Raw genomic sequence first — 20709 nt, 5'->3', positions numbered from 1 at the left:
GTTATTTACTTTAAATCATGGTTTGACAGTCATGGTCATTATTAGTTCCAAAAGAATCTAAAACGTTTACGATAGAATAATGGCTTTTTATGCCTGCATTCTCTGTGTAAATCCAGATTTGGCTAAGGATGTTCATACTGTGGTTTTTGGCTATGCAATCCGTCAGTTAACTCCATCTGTCTTTCTTACACACACATACCCAGTAAGCTGCTCCAGAAGGAATTGTATGTGGCATTTCCTGTTACAGCTCCCAGTTTGGCAGGGTTTTGTTGCACCGTTTTCACTGTGAACCCATCTGGACCAGTTACTTCAGCCTCCACAATATGGTAGTCTGATAATCTGGAGAGAAGGAGAAAGAGATATTGCAATAATCATGTTCTTAGATCGCTAATGCTCACGTTACAAATCCTATAGGTCATATTAACGGTTAGGGATTTGAACAAAAACCCAAACCTGGGACTCGGGGACCCTTACATTTTTTTTACTTGTGTAAGTGAGCAACCACCTAGTGTAATGGAGGCCAGCGGGTAGGTGCTGTGCAGGTAAACCTCACTCCCCTGATCTCAAGAGAGATGCGGCTGCAGTCATTTAGCCTCTTTGTTAGTGCGTCCGCCTCCCATGCCGGAGACCCGGGTTCGAGACCCACTTGGAACAAGAACGAGGTGTGGCGGTGAGGACCTGGGAGAGAGGGGTTACATCGGTGCCGTGACCCGGATGGGAGTGAGTATTAGGGGGGTGAGTGTAACGGAGGCCAGCGGGTAGGTGCTGTGCAGGTAAACCTCACTCCCCTGATCTCAAGAGAGACGGATGGGAGTGAGGTATAGGGGGGTGAGTGTAACGGAGGCCAGTGCGTAGGTGCTGTGCAGGTAAACCTCACTCCCCTGATCTCAAGAGAGACGCACTAGCGACTGATGCAAGTGGCTGCAGTCATTTAGCCTCCTTGTTAGTGTGTCCGCCTCCCATGCCGGAGACCCGGGTTCGAAACCCACTCGGAATAAGAATGAGGTGTGGCGGTGAGGACCAGGGAGAGAGGGGTTACACTAGCAACAAACATCCTAAGAATCACTCTGAACCCCTTAGCAATTACAGAACATAGCAATGCCCTAGCAACCACCCCCCAAAAAACCCCTATCATAGTGCCAAGTGCCACTTCAGCTTACTTCCCGCTTCATCACAGAAACTAGATCAAAACTAGGTCTAGTTTGTTACTCATGCAGTGTCTGAGACGATTTCTCCGGGAAGCCTAACTTAGATGCGGCTATGGCTGCAGCTGCCATAGTGTTCACATTATTTGGGGCGATGGGGCGGAGCTCTGCTACTGAACCGTTGTACAAGACCCGCCTCCCCTCTCCCTCCGTCCAATCAGAGAGCAGACCACCAGTCAGCCGAAAGCAAGAGGGATGTTTAGACATTCGGATGGAGAGAGCCTATAAGGAAAACATTTGAAATGTAATTTATATGTTTTAATGTGGCAGGGACAATGAAACATATGTTGAAATTTAGTTTTGGTTATGCTAACTTAATATTTAGTATTTTAATTTTGGCAGACCACCTCTTGGAGATAAATATTTTTTTATGGACAGTCAGATTTTGAACAGTGCTTTAATTTCTTGTGTTTAAAAATAATTATAAGAAAATAGCCTTACCCGCAAAGTTCCACTGCCATTCATTTTTTTAATATCTTGGCCACCCCATAATGCACCACTGGGCACATAAAGTGTTTTCCCATACTGTTTTGCAGCAGTGCGAAGATCTTGCTCAAGCTTGGGGTCAGAGAGGGCAGAAGGGCTGCCCACCTGAGGAAGGGGAAAACATGATCAGGGACAGTTATACTAAGACAACACGGCTGATAATCATTTTGAAATAAATGTAAATACTATGGCAGTCAGGATTTCTGGTTATAATATAAAGGTAAACAATCAAGTTACCAGGAAGTGAGCATGTGACAGAAATCTGACCCCAAACTCTTTAACTATCAGTGGATGGCACACTTCCACTATTACACTGGTCTCTCTGAAACACCAAACACACACATAGAACACATGTAAGTGCCACAGTAATGCTCTCTGCTTTGCTGTCTCTCTTCCATTTAAACAAATATGCAACATACATGTGCATACAAACTTTATATATACAAATTATATACAAATTTTACCTGCGTGTGAAATCTGAGAGGTCATGTAGAATCAGCTCTTTGGGCAATGAATCTCTAAGTTTGTCTGCATTTCGGGTTCCAAACATAACTGCAGCCCCGCCTCAGGCCCTTCCTTCTGGATCTTCTCAACAAGAAACTGGCTTAAATAAGGAGAAAAGAATAAATACAAGATTCATGGCCTGACAGAACATGAACTGATACTGAACATAAAAGTGATTACAGCTCTTCCACACTTTTTGGCCAATAAATTTCCATGATTTTTCAAATCAATCAAATTAAGACAGATTCGCTAATGAATCATTCAGACAGATCCGTGAATCAGTTTAAACAAAGAACAGACTCAACAAACTCGCACACTCACATATGGGGCATAAAATGGCTTAAAATAAACACATGAGCAATCTCTTATCAGCTGAAATATTAATGTGCAGATCATATGTAAAACTGTATAATCACTATATACTATAGACATTTTTATGAATTCTATGAGGCTTAGAATTTTTTTTTTTTAATTCCCTGATACTTCCAGGTTTTACACGACCTATGCAACCATGTACGGTTCTTCTACGCTCATTCCTTGAGAAAAATAAAAAATAGTATTATTTACTATTTTAAAACAGTAACGATTATTAATGAAAGTTCTTCTTTTGTCAATGCTATTTTGCAATATTAGATTTGAAGTGCAAATTTAATCAAAGCAGAGAAAGTTGTGGCTCTTGAAACATAAGTTTTCGTTGGAGAACTCACCTAAATGTCCATATCCCACAATTCCAACCTTTAAGGCTCTATCAGTCATATCTACAAAGTGAGAAAAGGGATTCAGCAGATGAACCATAAAATCATTTTTTAAATTTGTCGGTCTGCTAAAGTAGTTCAAGAGAGCTTATTATTATTCACATCTATACAACAACAACAACTGTATTTTTGTAAACTCTATAACATCAAACCAGCATGTACTAGATTTGTTTTTATATTCCCCACACGTGCTCTTGGTTCAATCATTGGCTCCTCCCCCTTTTCATTTTCTCCACCTCTCTGTCAGTGTCCAACTATATATTCTCCTTTATCTCGAACACTGATCTCAATGACACTATCTGTCCTCACAACCTTCACTTACCTCCTAATTCCTCACCTTTTCTCTACTTCTTACTCTCTTTTTCTTTTCGATGTCCGTCGATCTCTTCACTGTTTGAGCGTGAGAGACTGGGATAGAGCAGGTTAAAGTGCATGTCGGCCAGGATTGTTAATGATTAGAGACTGTGTGAGTCCACTGGCATTTGAATATTCTGTAGTATTGTTCATGGTGGAAACAGTGATCTTAAAACAGCTATTTTAGTATCTTTGAGATACAATTATAGGTTTTATTATTAGTTTGAATTAGTTTTTCAATTTTTATATTTTCCGTTATCATTTAGATTTTTTTAGAGGTTTAGTAATTTTGTTGTGTTTTCAAGTTTCTTTTTTAAATCTTTTTTATTTTTTTTTTATTAATTTTAGGTAACGTTTACTTTATTTCCAGTAACAAAAATCTACATATTTACAAGTCTCAAATCACACTTATTAACAAATGTATGACAAAAATGTTATATTATTATATCATACATTCAATGACAATAATTTCCCCCTTTTCATATCATAACACTGCAGCTCAGTGGTGCCCTCAAGTGGGTAAAAGTGGGGGAATATGGAAATATCTCCAGAATTGCAACAGTTTTTACAACCATGCTGTTAAAACCACTAACAACTGAGAAGCTAATGATCAATAGGAATTAAAACAAATAGGAATTATAATAATTGGGGCTCGAACGATTAATCGCAGTTAATTGCATCCAAAATAAAATTTGTGTTTACATAATATCTGTGTGTATTTATTATGTGTATATAAGTACACACACGTTATATTTATATATAAAATATGTATATTTATATATTTTATATATATATATATATATATATACACATACATGTATGTGTGTGTATATACACATAATAAATATACACAGTACACACACATAAACCTTTATTTTGGATGCGATTAATCATGATTAATCACTTGAAAGTCCTAAATTATATATATATATATATATATATATACACACACACACACATACATCAGAAAAGCTGATAAAGTGAATAAAAGATGCTGAAAAGACATAAAACAGACTGAGAAAGATAATGCTCTATCATTAATTAAAAAAAAGGTTTATCTCCCTGAACTTGTGTCTCAATCATCAAACCTTTGCTCTTAGCGATGATGTCACTACAGGGTAACATGCCATATTGCAGAGAGAAACAGGCAGAGAGAGAGAGACAGGCTCAGAAACAGGGAGAGAGAGTGAGGGGTGTAAGTTGTTTATGACAGAACAATCTGACAGATAACGCATCACTCATAATGGTCCAAAGTCCAGACCCACCCCAGCCAAAGAAACACACTGGCATACATAGTTCACAGAGGCATTACAGATCTCCCAGCTGTGGAGTAGGTGGCCCACATCTGAGAACGTTGCGTGTATGACTGCTTAGGCCAGAAGAGAGAGATGGACATCCTGGAAACAAGTGCTTATGACCGCAGACAACGCAGGAACACGGTAATCACAGCTAACACACACACACACACACACACCTGCGCACAAATACAGACACCTGTGTTCTGCTCTTGTGGGCTTATTTGTGCACTTCTATCACATCCAGTTTACTCATTCAAATCCACATTTAGTCACAATTTAGTCAAAATAATTTTTCTAGCTTGGCATCACACTCATATCCTGTGTTATTTTCTTTTATAATAAAGATATTTGCAGTTCATGTTTAATAAAAGCATTGTAATACTGATTGAATTTTGTTTAGAGCACAATGAGTGTAGACTGTGTATTTTTAAAATATAAATCATGCCTGTATTGTTTTCATTATTTTCTCCATTTCTTCATTTCCAGACCTGTGTACTGTTTCTTTATCTCCTCCCTTTTTTCGCATCCTGTGCAATATACTTCTACCTGTGGATCCCAGACTCCGCCCCCTCTCTTCTGGCTGCTGGCATTAAGGCTACTCCCATCCTCTGTCTGGTCCTTCTGGTGCTCATCTATAATGGGGGATGGAGTCTAGTGGGCGTGGCTGGAGGGCTGCTGCTCTCAGCGGGTGGAGACTGTTGCCTTATTTGGCCAGAACTTTTTATCCATGGTAAAGGTTATTTCTTCCTGTCCCATATCTTTGTTTAAGACTATCAGGGTTACTGACACAAAGCACTACCAAAACCTCTAGGTCATATTTCACTATAAAGTCAACAGGGGAAAAAAACCTTTCTTACTTTTCAGACTTTCTTACTATTTTAAGACCATAAGGCACAATAATATATTATTATTATTATCATTTAAATTGTGTATCACATTTTTGTGTGTGTGTGTGTGTGTATACAGTATTTTTAAGTATTACAGTAATAAGAATAAAATGAGAATCACCTTTCAGAATAATGGAATTTGCCATAAAATTGTTAATAATTAAAACAATTTAATTAATATTAGTTTATATTCATATTTGTTATACAGTATTTTATATTTCTTTTTTACTTATTATTAATTACAAATTTCTTCATAGCAGTGTTGTCATAGTAGTTTTATGTTTATACAAACATATATACGTGCATAGTTTTTGTTATGGTTGTAGTTTTAGTTAACTATAATAACTCTGCTTCACAGTCTTATCTCTGTCTTTTTTTTTTTTTTTAGGAATGGGCTGTTTTGCTCTGGCCCACTTGGTTTACTCTTTTTCCTTCCTGTCCTCTCGATTTTCTGCAACATCTTCGTCTGTCTCTTTCTTTATCCTCTACCTCATCCTGTGGTTGTTCGGCATTGGAATGTATGCTTACCTGGTGCCCTTCCTACAGCTTGATCCAGAAGCTGATGTTCTCGTCCCAGCCATAGGGGGTTACATACTGCTCATTGTCATCATGGCCACACTGGCTGCTCGTACACGGCGGCCTCTCATCCTGCTGGGCAGCCTGGTCTTCATGGCTTCTGACCTCACGATTGCACTGACAAAGTTCAATGTCTTTGATGTCGAATACAAAAAGCACATTATTATGACAACATACTACCTGGCACAGCTGATGATTGCGCTGGGTGATGTGAAGGCAGCGCAGGAGGAGGATGCTGATGATATCCACAAGTGGAAGAGATCATAAGACTGCTGTTGATGGACGTTGGTTCAGTGATGCTATACAAACTCTACGCCGTGAGCCTCAGATGCTCTACATAGAAACCTTGCTAGTTTCTAGAGCAGAGATTAGTCGAACCTGTGCAGAAATAAAGCAGATGAAGAAGTCACAGTGTTACAGATTTGTGTTTATTGACTGATTCACTTTCGTGGTCTTGTCGCTGGCAAAAGAGAAATGCCAAAATATAATTCTGTTGACTTTATGTAATGAACATATCAGCAGAGTTATAGTCTAAAACATCATGGTGGAATGTTTTTGTGTTTTATAACTTATTTTTTGGCATGCAATGGGGTCCAAAAGTCTGAGACCACTTTTAAAATAAAATAAAATAAAAGCATAGCAATAAATTCTCAAATTTGTGTTTTTAAACTCCATAAGCCATTATCATTTGTTGATTATTTTTTAGATCTAATTTGTAAACAACAACAACAATATAAATTAGAAATAGCAAAATAAATTTTTTTAGTGGGGGAAAAAGCTTAACATCTAGGATCTTAATAGACTAAATAAAGCAATTTCATAATGTTATTAACAAAAATGTTTGCATCGTGAACTACAGTAGGCTACTGCAAAATGTAATTCTGTTGTCTTTATGTAATAAAAATGTAATTAGAGGTATGGCCTAAAACCTCATGGAATGTTGTGTGTGTGTGTGTGTGTGTGTGTGTGTGTGTGTGTTTTCTAACTTATTTTTGTGGCATACAATGGGGTCCAAAAGTCTGAGACCACTTTTAACATAAAATAAAAGCTAAACAGGGATGTATTTTTGTATTTTTAAACTTTTTATAAGAATTCAGTAGTAATAATATTAGATTGGAAATTGCAAATCAAAAGCATTTAACTAGTTTGTGGAAATACTAAACATCTAGGATCTTAATATATTAAATAAAGCAATTTCTTTATGTTATTAACAAAAAACTTGCACCGTGAACTGCAGTGATGTGAAACTACAGTAGGTGCATAGAGCTGCGTCAAGAAAAATCAAACGTTCGCATGGCGCCACCTGTAGTTTATCTTGTGTTGTGTATGAGGAAAGGATCAGTGCTCCAGAACCACACCAGAACCGAGAGGCTTCTCTACGGTGATGTTGGTCTTCACGACAGGAATGAACTTCTACCCGTTTCATTTGTGAATGAATAATGGAGATTTTGGAAACATCACAGGCGTTGTTTGAGTAATGAAGAAACGTTCACATCCCGACGCTAGGAGGATATTAGTGAATAAACGGCAACGGGTGAGCTAATTTTCAATGGAAAATTGAAAGAAATAAACTCTACAGTACAGTGTAAATACAACATGTTTATGCGCTCAAAACCACCAGCATTTGTTAGGCGAGTTTTCATCTTTTCTGGCAGGTAAGTAGCCTATTTACCCTTTTGCCCATTAAGTTCCCAAACGTATTCAGAACGTATTTAATGAACATAAAAACTGAATATATAGTGCAGATAATACATATATTGACTGACTTGAGGATTATTGTATAGAGATATTAGTGAATGGTAACATTGTTGAACTGTCAAAGAAGAAATCGATTTCTATTTCTTATTCATTACTGTACATCTGAAGAATACAAGCAAGCTTGCTTCGTAACAAAACCAGCAGTTGCTTGATGGTAATTAACCTAACAAGTGCCCATTTATCCTCAAAATAACTCTGCAATCAGCAAGCATAATGATAGCAGGGTGTCAGTTGGAATGACTTCGTGTTTTCTTCCTGTTTGTTTTTGGAGTCTTGAGCAGGTGGGCTCTTCCTCCTCCTGATGTTCAGTTTCCTCTGGGAGGGTTGTGCTGTGGCCAGCTTCCTTTCTCTCACTTTCATGCTTCTTCTCCATATCTTGGATGTGTGTATGTCAGAGTCCCACCAAACAGAAATCAAATGCCCAGAGAGCTGTTTCTGCTCGGAGAGTGTCGACGGTGGGCTGGTGGTCCGTTGTAGCGACATGAATTTAATTGCGGTGCCACATGGCCTTCCAAACACCACACGACATCTATACCTAGACAACAACCTGCTTCTTACCATACCATCTGATTCATTTATAGGGCTCCCACTGCTGTTCAAACTAGATCTTTCCCACAACAGGTTGGTCCATCTGGAGCCTGGAGCCGTTCGAGACCAAGCGGACTCATTGAGCAGCCTGTACCTTTCTTTTAACCTGCTGGAGACGCTGGACCCTGAGGCATTCGGTGACGTCAGAGCCCAGAATAACCTCTCTCATAACCCCTGGTTGTGTGACTGCCGTCTGCAGCTGGCTGTGCCGCAGCTGCTCTTCGATCCCTCCTCCCTCGCTGAGGTGGTGTGTAACACTTCTGAACCTGAAGAGTTGGGAGCTCAAGGTATGCCCTTCATCCTGGTAGCGATTGAACTTGACTTCTGCACAGAACTCCGGAGCACCACTGACGTGGCTATGCTGATAACAATGTTTGGCTGGTTTACAATGGTTATATCCTATTTAGTAAACTATGTAAGACACAACCAAGAAGATGCAATTCACCACCTAGAGTATCTCAAGTCTCTGCCCAACCGGCAGGGCAGAATAGAGGAGTCATTGACACTTACCACCTGGTTGTAAGACAATTATGAATAACAGTATTAAGATTAACACTGTTAAACATACTAGTTATTGCACACAATCATTTTTGTTATTTTTATTGATGTTTCTGTTTGTGATACAGAAGTGATCAAATAAAAGCAACCAAACAAAACATTCCAAATGCAGGCCCTAGCTAATATAATTACAATATAATGTAAGACTCGTAAGTAATGTAAGAAAATCAGAGAGTGAGAGGAAATACATATTTTAACATTTGCTTTGTTCAATAATGTACAGTCTTGCAAAGATATAGTTTTATAGAGATTTAAACTTGTCAAGACTGTATTGTGCAATTTTAGTCTATGTAGGCTACACCATCGTTTAAATGAATACTTTTATTCAACAAGGATGCATTAAATGAATCAAAAGTGACATCAGAGACATCTATAAAGTTTTCCATTTCAAATAACTGCTGTTCTGTATAACAATTTCCACAAATATATTAAGCAGCAAAAACAGTTTTCAACTTTGATAATAATAATAATAAATTGAGCATCAAATCAGCATCCCAGCTAGAAAGGAACATTTTCAAAACTTTGGCTAACATTCTGGCAAGCTTCTCTCAAAGTTATGAACAAATGCTTTTCGTGTAATGTTCGTTCAATGTTATCATGTTCAAGAAAATAATCAAGAATTTTTTTTTTAAATCATTAAAAAAAAATTGGATGTTTTAAACTTTCAGAGAATATTTAGAAACAGTGTTTTCATAAATTAATGGGAATGTTAGCAAAGCGTTCTTAGAACATTTTTGTTAACTGCGATATTTGATTTTTGAGGTATTGTGTCACTCAAGACTGGAATAATGGCTACTGAATATTCACAGGAATAAGGAATTACATTGTAAATCCATTCAAATAGAAATAAGTTATTTTTATAATATTTAACAATGTTAATGTTTTTACTGTATTTTTGACCAAATAAATGCAGCCTTGGTGAGCATAAGAAACTTAAAAAAAAAAAAAAATCTTACACCAAACTATTGAACAGTAGTGTAAATCACTTTTTTCATGTAAACCCAGTGTAATCCAAATGGAGGTTTTGTGACTGTTTCAATTGCAATTAAAAAGTGATTGTCATTATTTATGTGTGTAGAAATATGCATTAAAAACACCTAATAGCTTGATATATTGAGACTTACAACCATTTCTTTAAGACACAGGACCAACTGAAAATATGTTGCCTTGCAGTTGTGTTCAAAAGCATTTTTCTTTTTTATTAAAATAAAGTTCCTGAGGTTAAACAATGTGCCTTTTTAAATGGGACACACATGTTGCACATACCATATTATATGAGCCCTTTGTGAGACTCCAATAACCCTGAGATTATGTAAAGAATATTATTACCTATCTAAATTGAAATACTGATCTGGGCTTAGGTTGCAAAATTGAGGCAGCTATGAATATTACTCGTATAAGATGTCTACTTTTAAGAAGAAAAGTGAGAGTTAATAACTACATCACCTTGCAATCCAGACTCTTTACATAGCCAGAGGAAATCTTTTCCCTCTGTTCCCCTGAAAGGCACAGATATCTGGTGAAGGGCAACACTAGACTGAGCTTGAGCTTTCCAGATGTCACTGCCACCTTTTATCACTGTTGTTCAGGCCTGGTAGACATGATGGAGCAACACATGAGTGGCATCTGATACTAATATTAATGTTTGAATAGGTCTATCAAGGTCTTCATCATTTTTAGGCCCAGTTGCTGTACTCTTATATGGAGCTGTTTTCAGGGACATTCTGTTTAATTCATAGTCTTTTTGAATGGTTTCATATTTATCTGCTTTACTGATCTAATGATCAGCTGTTTTAGAGATTCACAAAGTTCTATGAATCAATTATATTAAGGGCTATATGAGGTCTCCAGTGTCTAGTGTTTTGAATTTCCATTTATATATAATTCAGCTTCCGTATTTGTTTTTAAATTGATCAGCTCTGAATTCCGGACAATTTTATTTTAACATCTTACACCTGCTTTGCTCAGTGTAGGTTACAGTAGCATGTGACAGAGCAGATGACAATTTACTGTGTTTAGGACTCTCCATCAAAATGTGATGTCATGTTTAATTTTTTTCTTTTCTGTGTCATCTGTCTACAAACAAAACCACAAAAAGTATTTCCCACTAAAAATGCTATGTGGCAGATTTAATGCCCTTTTTGACAATTTATTGTTCTTGACTTTTTATCAGATCTGTGACAATGTTGGCTTTAATGGCTTGTTTAAATCTTTCTTTTTCTATGTGTCATTGGATAATAGGTTATAAGACATCCTGGCAACGCTGACTACACCAAAATAGTGTGCACAGTCTCAAGCACTTTATTCATTAATAAACGTCTATTGTCCAGAAAGAATCAGGCACTAATAAGATCAAAACACATATATTTCATACAAAACTTAATAGATATAATAGAAAAAAATATATATAATAGAACCTTTTTATGCACTCAAAATATACTGTAGGAATGTGGCACAATTACAAAACCATTCATATAGACTTAAACTCTATTTGAGCTGTCATATTAATTTGTGTAAGTCTTTTAGAATGGAGTGGCATGGTAGTGCAGCTTGCCTATGGCCCAAGATGCTGGGATAGGCTCAAGCACCCCTGCTATTTCGGACAAGCGTTTTGCAAAATGGAAAGAAGTGATTTTCTTAGGAAGTGATTTTTTTTTTCTTTAGATTGATAAACTGAATAGATAATGGCACTGATTTGTAACCTCAGGATACATTGTCAAAATCGGCACATGGTTTTTTGACAATGTATTGCTCATGACTTTACTCAAAACTAAGATGTTGTTTTTTCTTTCTCTTTCTGTGTCATCTGACAATATGTCTACAGTACCAAGTATTTTTTCACTGAAAAAAAAGTAAAAATAAAACAAGATAAATAAGTACTGCATTTTTGTAATGGTTCGTTTATATTTAGTATGCAAATGTACCATAAGTGATATCTGTCTGTTTGTTCAAACTTGATATACTGAGACTTGGTAACCGTTTCTTTAGGACACAGAACCAATTGAAAATGTGTTACCTTTACTATGATATATAGGATTGAACTGCCATATCAGTTTGTATTAAATGTATTTAAGTGAATTTTTTTAGATTGATAAACTGAACAGCTCTTAATTCCTGATTAGGATAGTGAACATCCAAAACCTGCTGTGCTCAGTGGTATGTGGCAGATCAGATGACAATTTTGTATGTCTAAAGTAAAAAAAAAAAAATGAAATGAGAAAATTAGTTCCGCATTAGTTCTTTTGCTTAATTTGTTCATTTGTTTTTAGCATGCAAATGTACAGTTGACACATTGCACTACTGTGAGGAGACGGCATTCAATACCGGACGACAAACTCAGAATAGGAAACACTTTAAATACACATGACGAGAGGATGACAAGAAACACCGGGGAGCAATAACATAATTGCACATGAGGGAAAACTGGGTCATGGAAAGCACGTGGGGGAGGAAAACACAAGTCACGGAACACAGGACTGACATTACTCCCCCCTCCCAGAAGGCGCGTCCACGCGCCCCACAACATCCAATGGGGAGGTACCCGTTCCGCCATGGCGGAGCAGGCAGACAGTTCAGGAGGCCATGGCGGATCAGACAGTTCAGGACGCCATGGCGGAGCGGCCTCCGTGGCCTTGGCCTCGGCACTCGGCCCGGAGCCCTATAACCCCCCTCCCCAAATACCTGGGGAAAATATCAACCCCTAAGGCCCTTCGTGGGCCTGACTCGGGCTAAACTCGGGGACTGGAACCTTCTCTGGGCTAAACTCGGGGACTGGAGCACTCTCTAGGCTAAACTCGGGGACTGGAGCCGACACTGGAGCTGGCTCAGGGGCTGGAGCCAACACTAGAGCAGGCTCAGGGGCTAGGATGAGGGCTGAGCACAGTCTTTTCCTCCTCCTCCTTTGGTTAAGGGTGAACGGCGTGGCCGGCGGGCTTGACTGAGGAACGGCCGGTGGGCTTGAGAGTGCCGTGGCCGGCGGGCTTGACTTGGGAATGGCCGGCAGGCTTGACTTCGGAGCGGCCGGCAAGCATGACTTCGGAGCAGCCGGTGGGCTTGACGATGGATGGATGGGACTAATGGGTGATGCTTCTGGGCTGGCGGCGAGGCGACGGGATCCGCTGAGGAACCGAGCCAGGTTGATGTAATCAGGCAGGGTCCACCTGGACCCAGCCAGTGGCATCCGCTTCGCGATTCCCTCATTCAGACCACCCCAGAAACAGTCCACAAGAGCCCACCGGTCGAGGGAAGTCTGCTCAGAGCAGGTGAAGAATTCGTGGATGTACTCCTCCAGCGGACGGCCGTCTTGATAAATGGAACATAAGCGCTCGAGGGGATCCATTTGACAAACCAAAAGAAAACACTGAGGGAAAAAAACGGTGCTCACTTTTTACGGTCCGGTATTCTGTCACGTTGCGCTACTGTGAGGAGCACGGAGCGAGGAACGTGGAGATGAGGAGTAAACTTCCAACGAACAGACTTTAATTGACATCAAAGGAACCAGGAACACACACGTAGTGGGGAAAGACGACATTCAATACCGGACGACAAACTCAGAATAGGAAACACTTTAAATACACATGACATGACGAGGGGATGACGAAAAACACCTGGGAGCAATAACAAAATTGCACATGAGGGAAAACTGGGTCATGGAAAGCACGTGGGGGAGGAAAACACAAGACACGGAACACAGGACTGACAACAGTAAGAGCTGTTCTATCAGTTTGGACCAAAATAAAATATTGCAATAATTCTTAAATAGTGTTCCTTTATTTACTTTGTATGGAAATGATAAAGAGAATTTCCATGTTCCTCTGAGTTTTCTAAATGGTTTTGTGTGATCAGGTGCTTTAGTGATTCACAAAATTCTATTATCAATTATAATAAAGGCTTTATGAGGTTCCCAGTGTCCAGTATTATGCATTTCCATTCATATATGATTCCGCCTCGATATTAAAGGGGTGATATGATGCGATTTCAAGTTTTCCTTTCTCTTTGGAGTGTTACAAGCTGTTCGTGAATAGATAAGATCCCTGAAGTTGCAAAGACTAAAGTCTCAAAACCAAAGAGATATTCTTTATCAAAGTTAAGACTCTGCCACACCCCCCTAAAACGGCTCGTTCTAACACGCCCCACATATCTAGGTCACTATGTGGGAATATTTGCATAATGCGCCCAAATGTGCACGCAAAGAAAGAGGGCGTGGTTTCAGTAACCGCAGTTAGTGTTGAAGCAGCCATGTCAGGGAGACGCTGTGTGTTTCTAGGCAAAAGCAAAAGCACTTTATTTGGCCTTCCGAAAGTAGATGCATTTAGGAATCTTTAAGATCACTTACAACAGAACAGCAATGCATTTTATGGATGACCGTTTCGTGAACCTAGGAGAGGAGGTAATTCTGACTTTGCTATGACAATCTGACGCTTCTGAATCAGCTACTGTTTTGTTATTAGTTTAAATATTTGCTATTGACTGTTCAAATGCGGAGTTTTGCACATCGTGTATGTGTGTGTGCGCGTGCGTGCGCGCGCGCCCGCGCGTGTGTGTGTGTGTGTGAGAGAGAGAGAGAGAGAGAGAGAGAGAGAGACAGCGTCACATCACAGTAGAGTCAGCTGTCTTAACCACGGCTTGTGTACTGCATCATTACTGTGTCTGTTCCCCTTTCGGGCTTGAACTGATGGTAAAACTAATGACATTATTTACTGTCTTTACATTTATTTTGAAAGATGAAGCTCGCGATTATGGTAAGGGGCGTTACATTTCCGACAAGTGCTTGCGGTGTTCGGCCAATCACAATGCACTGGGTCAGCTGGCCAATCAGAGCAGTCTGCGCTCGTTGGAAGGAGGGACTTTGTAGAAAACGGAAGCGTTTGAGAGGCGGGGCATAGAGGACCTACAATAATGTACAGTATTTGAAAAATAATGTGTTTTTTGAACATTAAAGCATGTCAACATATTCTGTTACACCAAATACACAAAATAATGATCTTTAAAAAAGCATCATATGACCCCTTTAATTAGTATTAAACCGTGTTTTAGGAACTTAAACTTATGACAGTATACTGTTTGTTTAGGACTTTCCATCAAAACTGTAATGGTGTTGGCTAATGGCTTGTTCCAATCTTTCTTTTTTTCTGTCATCTGTCTATAGATGTAAAACAAAAAAGTATTTCCCAAAAAATGTAAATGAGCCCTTATGTTCATGCAGTGGAGGCCAGCTAGTAAGTGCTGTACATGTAATCCAGACTAGTGACTGACATTAGAGGCTATGGTCTTAAGCATCCTTATTAGTGTGCCCATCTTCCATGCCGGCTGTTGCCTGGAGCAAAACCAGACACATGAGTGCTGTGACTGGTTTAGGTATGAGTGTAATGGAGGCCAGCTGGTATGAGCTGTGCAAGTAAAAGTTTTGTGCAAGTCTTCCCTGGCCTGACAACAATGTATACAGTGAGATAAAAAGAAACAGTTCAGTTCAGAATTATTCAGTTCATTGTATGAAATATGTGTGTTTTTATAATCTCATATTTTAACATGCCGTTTAAAAGAATGTGACCAATTCATATGGATTCCACTGATTCTGATTAACTGTGACATTACATCTAGAAAGCACACTGGAATATGGAATTCATTTTATACTGTTAAATATTTATACATAAAAGTTGGCTTTTTTTCTGGCCTAATGTTAAATAAATACAAATGACCAATAAATAGAATACAATTAGTAATACCTTAAAAATATATTTTATTTTTACTCTTGAATGTGTTAAGTTATTGGTAAAACAATGAACAATTAATCAAACAATTCTAATTTAGGCAAGGTGAAGTTAAATAAAATAAAAATAAAAAAGCTAAACAAACAACAATGAATATGAAACATTGAGTTAAATATTACACAATGAATTGCCAGTGAGGTAAAGATAGATCAGTGGAGAGATGGGATTGCCAGTGTAGTGTTCCAAGGCAAATCTAATCAATGCAGCCATTCATCAGTAAATATCTGACAGAAAGTCTAAATATACTGTACACCTTAATTTTAGCCATATGAAATTCTGTTAACTGTTAACTTAACAGAGAGCACAAACAAATTAAAAAAAAGCAAGAAAAATTGGTAATTATAAATCAAACACAGGGATAGAGCAGATTTTTTACTTTCAAATTACCTTTGGCCTAGGAAAACATATGCTCGGTACACATACTGTATGTTTTGCGATGATCTGAGTAGCCTATTCTGTGCGATACAGGGATAGGTAAGAATGTTCCTTTGTTGTTTGTTCCCATTCTTTTCTTAAACTGCAAAAAAATTCAAAAAGATCAGCACAGAATAAAGGTGAGGGAAACACACCAAATCTAAATATAAAGACATAAAAGAGATAAATCCACATTTTCTTCACTGGAAAATGAAACAAATGACAAAAACTTGTATGACAATAAATTACAAAAAGCCTATCGCACCTAACCTGTTTGGACTTTTTTAAGGCACTGTTAATTCCTAGGAATTACATGAAAATTCATGATAAAGGTTGAATCACTGTTCAACTTATTTATTTTCGATTTTGCAAACTGAATTAACATTGATATTGCAACGTTTCTTAATTTTGAGTTGTTAAAATGTACAAGTAGGCTATTTTGTTAACTTTTTTACAACAGCTGACATTTCTTTAACCACATTTCAGTGTTAAAGGTTGTTCACGTGTTAGGCTGAGAAATATGATGGTTAATGAATGATGATATAACAACAAGGGGCGGGTGAGGAGCAGGTTATATGATATATAAATGAGAGCCCTATGAAAGCTCTTCAAAAATCTGTTCTGTTATCAGCAGCCAAAATCTGTGTCTTCTACAACAAGCAAGACAGGTCCTGCATTTACTGAATTGAATCAACATTGAACTGACTTGAGCTGAATAATGACACTATTGCCTTTTCTAGAGCTGCTTTATAGTTGAATTTAATTTGTTTCATAATTGATGAACTTGGCAACATTGACACTGTTATTGAACTGAGTTGAATTAACATTGAACTAAACTGAGCTGAATAATGACACTATTGTCGTCTATAGAGCTGTTTTACAGCTGAAATTGAAGTCATTATTATTGATTAATTGGTAGAACTTTACAATAAGGTTTCATTTGTTAACATTAGTTAACTACATTAGTTAACATGAACTAACAATGACCAATACTTCCACAGCAATTATTAATGTTAATTTCAACATTGAGTTGTACATTTTCAAAATCAAAGTTGTATTTGTTAACATGAATTAATGCACCTTGAACTAACGAACAAATAATGAACAATTATATTTTTTCTAACTAACATTAACAAAGATAATAAATGCTTTAAAATACTGTATATTGATCATGGTTAGTTCATGTTAGCTAATGCATTTACTTATGTTAACAAATGGGACCTTACTGTAAAGTGTTACCGATTCCTTTTGCAACATTAGCACTGTTATTTTCCTGTTTATTAGGTGAGGCTGCTTTTAATCAATATTTTGTATGAGGCACTATATACTTCAAATAAGTGTGACTTTTATTACAACAAATATTTAATATTTAGTATTTTCCTAACTTGAAATTCTTTGAAGTAGACGTATGCAAATATATGTAATGCGCCAAATTAAGTATGTGAAGAATACATATTACTCTAATAGTACTGAAGTGCTTGTAACATTAGCACTAAAACATTTAATTTAATAACAAAGATCTGAAATACTATGCATGTCAGAAATGAATTATACAGTGAATAAAGAATTTATATAGTTTATTTATATAGTATATCTTATTGTGTAATAAAGCATTAAATAAATAAAGTTCCCTTTTTTGCCGAAAGTTAACCTGCTTCCAATGGCAAATGCAATAGCAAAGCTCAATGTCTCCACCACTAAGGATGAGGAGGAAATACTTGGAGCTAATGGTTATCAGCTCATCAATACTGACCTCAATGAAGGTACTGGTAAAAACCGGGACTTTCTTTGGTACAAGAAAGAGTGTGGCATGAAACCTAGTTGGGTATGAACTGGTGGACAAGGATCTGAATGCAGGAGCTGGTGAAGATCCCATCTTCCTGTGGTACTTCTACGGCAGCACTGAACATGACTTTCCCATTATGAGCCTCGAGGTAAGCAAAGATGCCAAAGAAGAACCTGCTCTTCTGAAAGATGGCTTGGAAAGACCATAGGGAAAGACTTTCCTCCCTAAGGTGGGAGGAAAGTTCATCTACCTGTGGTTGAAGAGAGAGAAGCCGAGCTACATCTGTGAGATCACAGCAACTGTTGACTTCTCTTTTGACAAGCAAAAGATCTGGGCTTCACTCGTGTGGATGAAGACACCAATCGCGGTGCTGGTGGAAACTATGTCTTCCTCTGGTATCGCCGCACAAATGATCAGAGCAAAGCTCTCACTGCTCTTAATGTGTCCACCGACTTCCAGGAAAATGTAAGGCTTCAGAATGAAGGCTTCAAAAAGCTCTGTGTTAATCTCAACTCTGGATCCAGTGGAAACGATGTCTACGCATGGCACCTGAATGAAGGATGTGAATCGCAGATCAAAAACATGGTTCTACTGATCAACCCTGAGGCCTGGAGCGGGTATCAGAAAGCTGGTGTCAACTTTATCAACAAAAATCTGAATGAGGGCAACAAGGGCCAGAAAATGTACTTAGCGTACCTATAGTGCTGCTGCTTAAATAATCAAATCGATGCCACTATATGGCAACTATGAGCACAATTATTGGAAATTGTAATGCATGACTTAAAATTCAATCTTTAAAATCCTTTTGAGACTTAATACACATAATGTTGACTTAATGTTGTAACACACTCAATCAAATTCATTTCATTTGGGTTTTGCGTTTTTATTATAATGCACAATGAAATAAAGGCTTCTATAACCACAGTAAATGTTTTGTGAGATTTTTACATTTGTGCACCTGTCTTTGGGACATACAATGTCTAATATGTACTAACCCCTCATCATATACTTATATTTCAGGATAATGCAGAAAGTCCACGAGTGAGACTCACAGAAGTAATATAAATTATTAGCCCTTGTATAGACAAGGTATCCGGCTGTCGCTGTAGCTGGATAAAATGCAGATAGAGACGTTTTAACGGATGAAACTTGAAGACTATAAACATGCGAGTGCTATAAATTAAGGTTCTTCTGTGTTCTTTAAGCCACCTCGGGTTTTATGAGGATAAAGTACATTTATAATGCAGTGTTAATCAACATATCAACAATCAACTCTTTTGTTTTACAGTAGGCTTACACATGCAAAACTGTATCTCACATGTGTTAAATTTATTCATCGCACAGACCGATTTTTTTTTGTAGCACGTGCAATATATCAGGTGTTTCTGTTGCTTACTAGACCAGATAAATATTTAAATCCTTAATACTTATCCATTCATTCACTGATTCATAAAACAGTAAAAAAGGGGTAATTTTTATCAATTAAATATTGTTTTAATACAATTAATTAATAATTATAATAAATAGAATTTAAATTAAATGCCCATTAAGTTATGCCCATTAAGAACTTGACCATATTCCTCCAAACTGACTGTTCTTCATGAAATGTACTGTGGTTCAGTTTGGATATGAAAACATCCAAATGACAAATATTATCATATAATTCAGTTTTCTCAGTTCATTGTCCATTATGTCCACTAGGTGGCAAAAACACTTTACTTTTGAGTGCATGTCTCTGTGATGAGAACAAAACATGCAGTCCTGACAATCCAAACAAAGTCACTGGTATATTAAAAAAAAAAAAAAAAACCTTTTTGACATGCTTTTGTGAAACACTATATAATTTTTACCATTATATGTATGATTTCTCTATCTCTTTTTTTTAATTCAACAAAATATTTATTTATTTAATTAGAAAATTAATAAAATAATTCAGTTCTGTTCAGCCATACTCTGTTGGCTTTTTCTATTTTAATCGCAACGTGCTCTCTTTTTCTAGTCCCCATGGGAAATATACACCTTTTGTTGAAGCCTCATTCTGTACCCTTATGTAACAGGCTCATGGCCTGGTTTTAAAGGCATCTCCTGTGCTGCTGCTGCTGTTGGTAGTTGTTCAAAGTGGAATTTCCTGCTATTTTGCAGTGTTCTCTCTGTATGTCTGAGATCAGAATGGCAGCTGTCCCGCTGTGCTTGGGACAGATAAGAAAAGTCTTAAGCAATTAGCTGCAGGTTACAGTACAAAACAATGGTGAAATCACCAAAGCGATGTGAAACAGTGATACTGTCTATAGTTCTATAGTACGTTTATGTGGGGCAAATAAGGGCATGTAGTGCTATATATATATATATATATATATACAGTATATATATATATATATACATACATATATATACATATATATTACATAGTATCTTATCAAGCAGACTAAAATTCTAATTTTATCAAGTTTCTACTCATGTGACAACCACTCGTCCAGGAAAGCAGGATGGTACAGTTCACATACTGGCATCTTGTCTGATTAAAACAGAAATTTGTAGCAATGATCAGATAGAGTGTCATAAATGAAAGCAGTTTACTTTCATGATGCTCTTGCAACCTGTGTAAAAGAATGTTTAAAGGGGTCATATGATGCGATTAAAATTTTTCCTTTCTCTTTGGAGTGTTACAAGCTCTTGGTGCATAAGAAGACTAAAGAAGACTAAAGTCTCAAATCCAAAGAGATATTCTTTATAAAAGTTAAGAGTCAGCCACACCTACCTAAAACGGCTC

General features: G+C 37.5%; 2 protein-coding genes and 2 pseudogenes across 2 annotated transcripts; 3 read left to right on the top strand and 1 right to left on the bottom strand.

Moving 5' to 3' along the window:
* Positions 1-1152: 1152 nt before the first annotated feature.
* Positions 1153-2410, bottom strand: LOC107653520 (putative L-aspartate dehydrogenase; annotated as a pseudogene).
* Positions 2411-4388: 1978 nt separating this feature from the next.
* On the top strand, positions 4389-6666 carry LOC107653546 (lysoplasmalogenase-like). Its single transcript, XM_016440290.1, has 3 exons — positions 4389-4743; positions 5089-5332; positions 5878-6666. Exons 1-3 carry the CDS (start codon positions 4693-4695, stop codon positions 6330-6332), a joined length of 750 nt encoding a protein of 249 aa, XP_016295776.1. The 5' UTR covers positions 4389-4692; the 3' UTR covers positions 6333-6666.
* Positions 6667-8124: 1458 nt separating this feature from the next.
* LOC107653513 (leucine-rich repeat-containing protein 3B-like) lies at positions 8125-8934 on the top strand. Its single transcript, XM_016440252.1, has one exon. It carries the CDS (start codon positions 8125-8127, stop codon positions 8932-8934), a length of 810 nt encoding a protein of 269 aa, XP_016295738.1.
* Positions 8935-17813: 8879 nt separating this feature from the next.
* Positions 17814-18641, top strand: LOC107653504 (uncharacterized; annotated as a pseudogene).
* Positions 18642-20709: the final 2068 nt, after the last annotated feature.

Source organism: Sinocyclocheilus anshuiensis, unplaced genomic scaffold, assembly GCF_001515605.1.
Source record: "Sinocyclocheilus anshuiensis isolate Anshui unplaced genomic scaffold, SAMN03320099.WGS_v1.1 scaffold2013, whole genome shotgun sequence".
Lineage (NCBI taxonomy): Eukaryota > Metazoa > Chordata > Actinopteri > Cypriniformes > Cyprinidae > Sinocyclocheilus > Sinocyclocheilus anshuiensis.
The sequence above is the reverse complement of the archived record's forward strand: the minus strand, read 5'-3'. Positions and strand labels throughout refer to the sequence as shown.

Coding starts and splice junctions, on each gene's coding strand:
- LOC107653546 (XM_016440290.1), top strand. CDS start 4,693: ATGGACATCCTGGAAACAAGTGCTTATGACCGCAGACAACGCAGGAAC. Junction 4,744..5,088: donor GCAGACAACGCAGGAACACG/GTAATCACAGCT, acceptor CTTCATTTCCAG/ACCTGTGTACTGTTTCTTTA. Junction 5,333..5,877: donor GCCAGAACTTTTTATCCATG/GTAAAGGTTATT, acceptor TTTTTTTTTTAG/GAATGGGCTGTTTTGCTCTG.
- LOC107653513 (XM_016440252.1), top strand. CDS start 8,125: ATGTTCAGTTTCCTCTGGGAGGGTTGTGCTGTGGCCAGCTTCCTTTCT.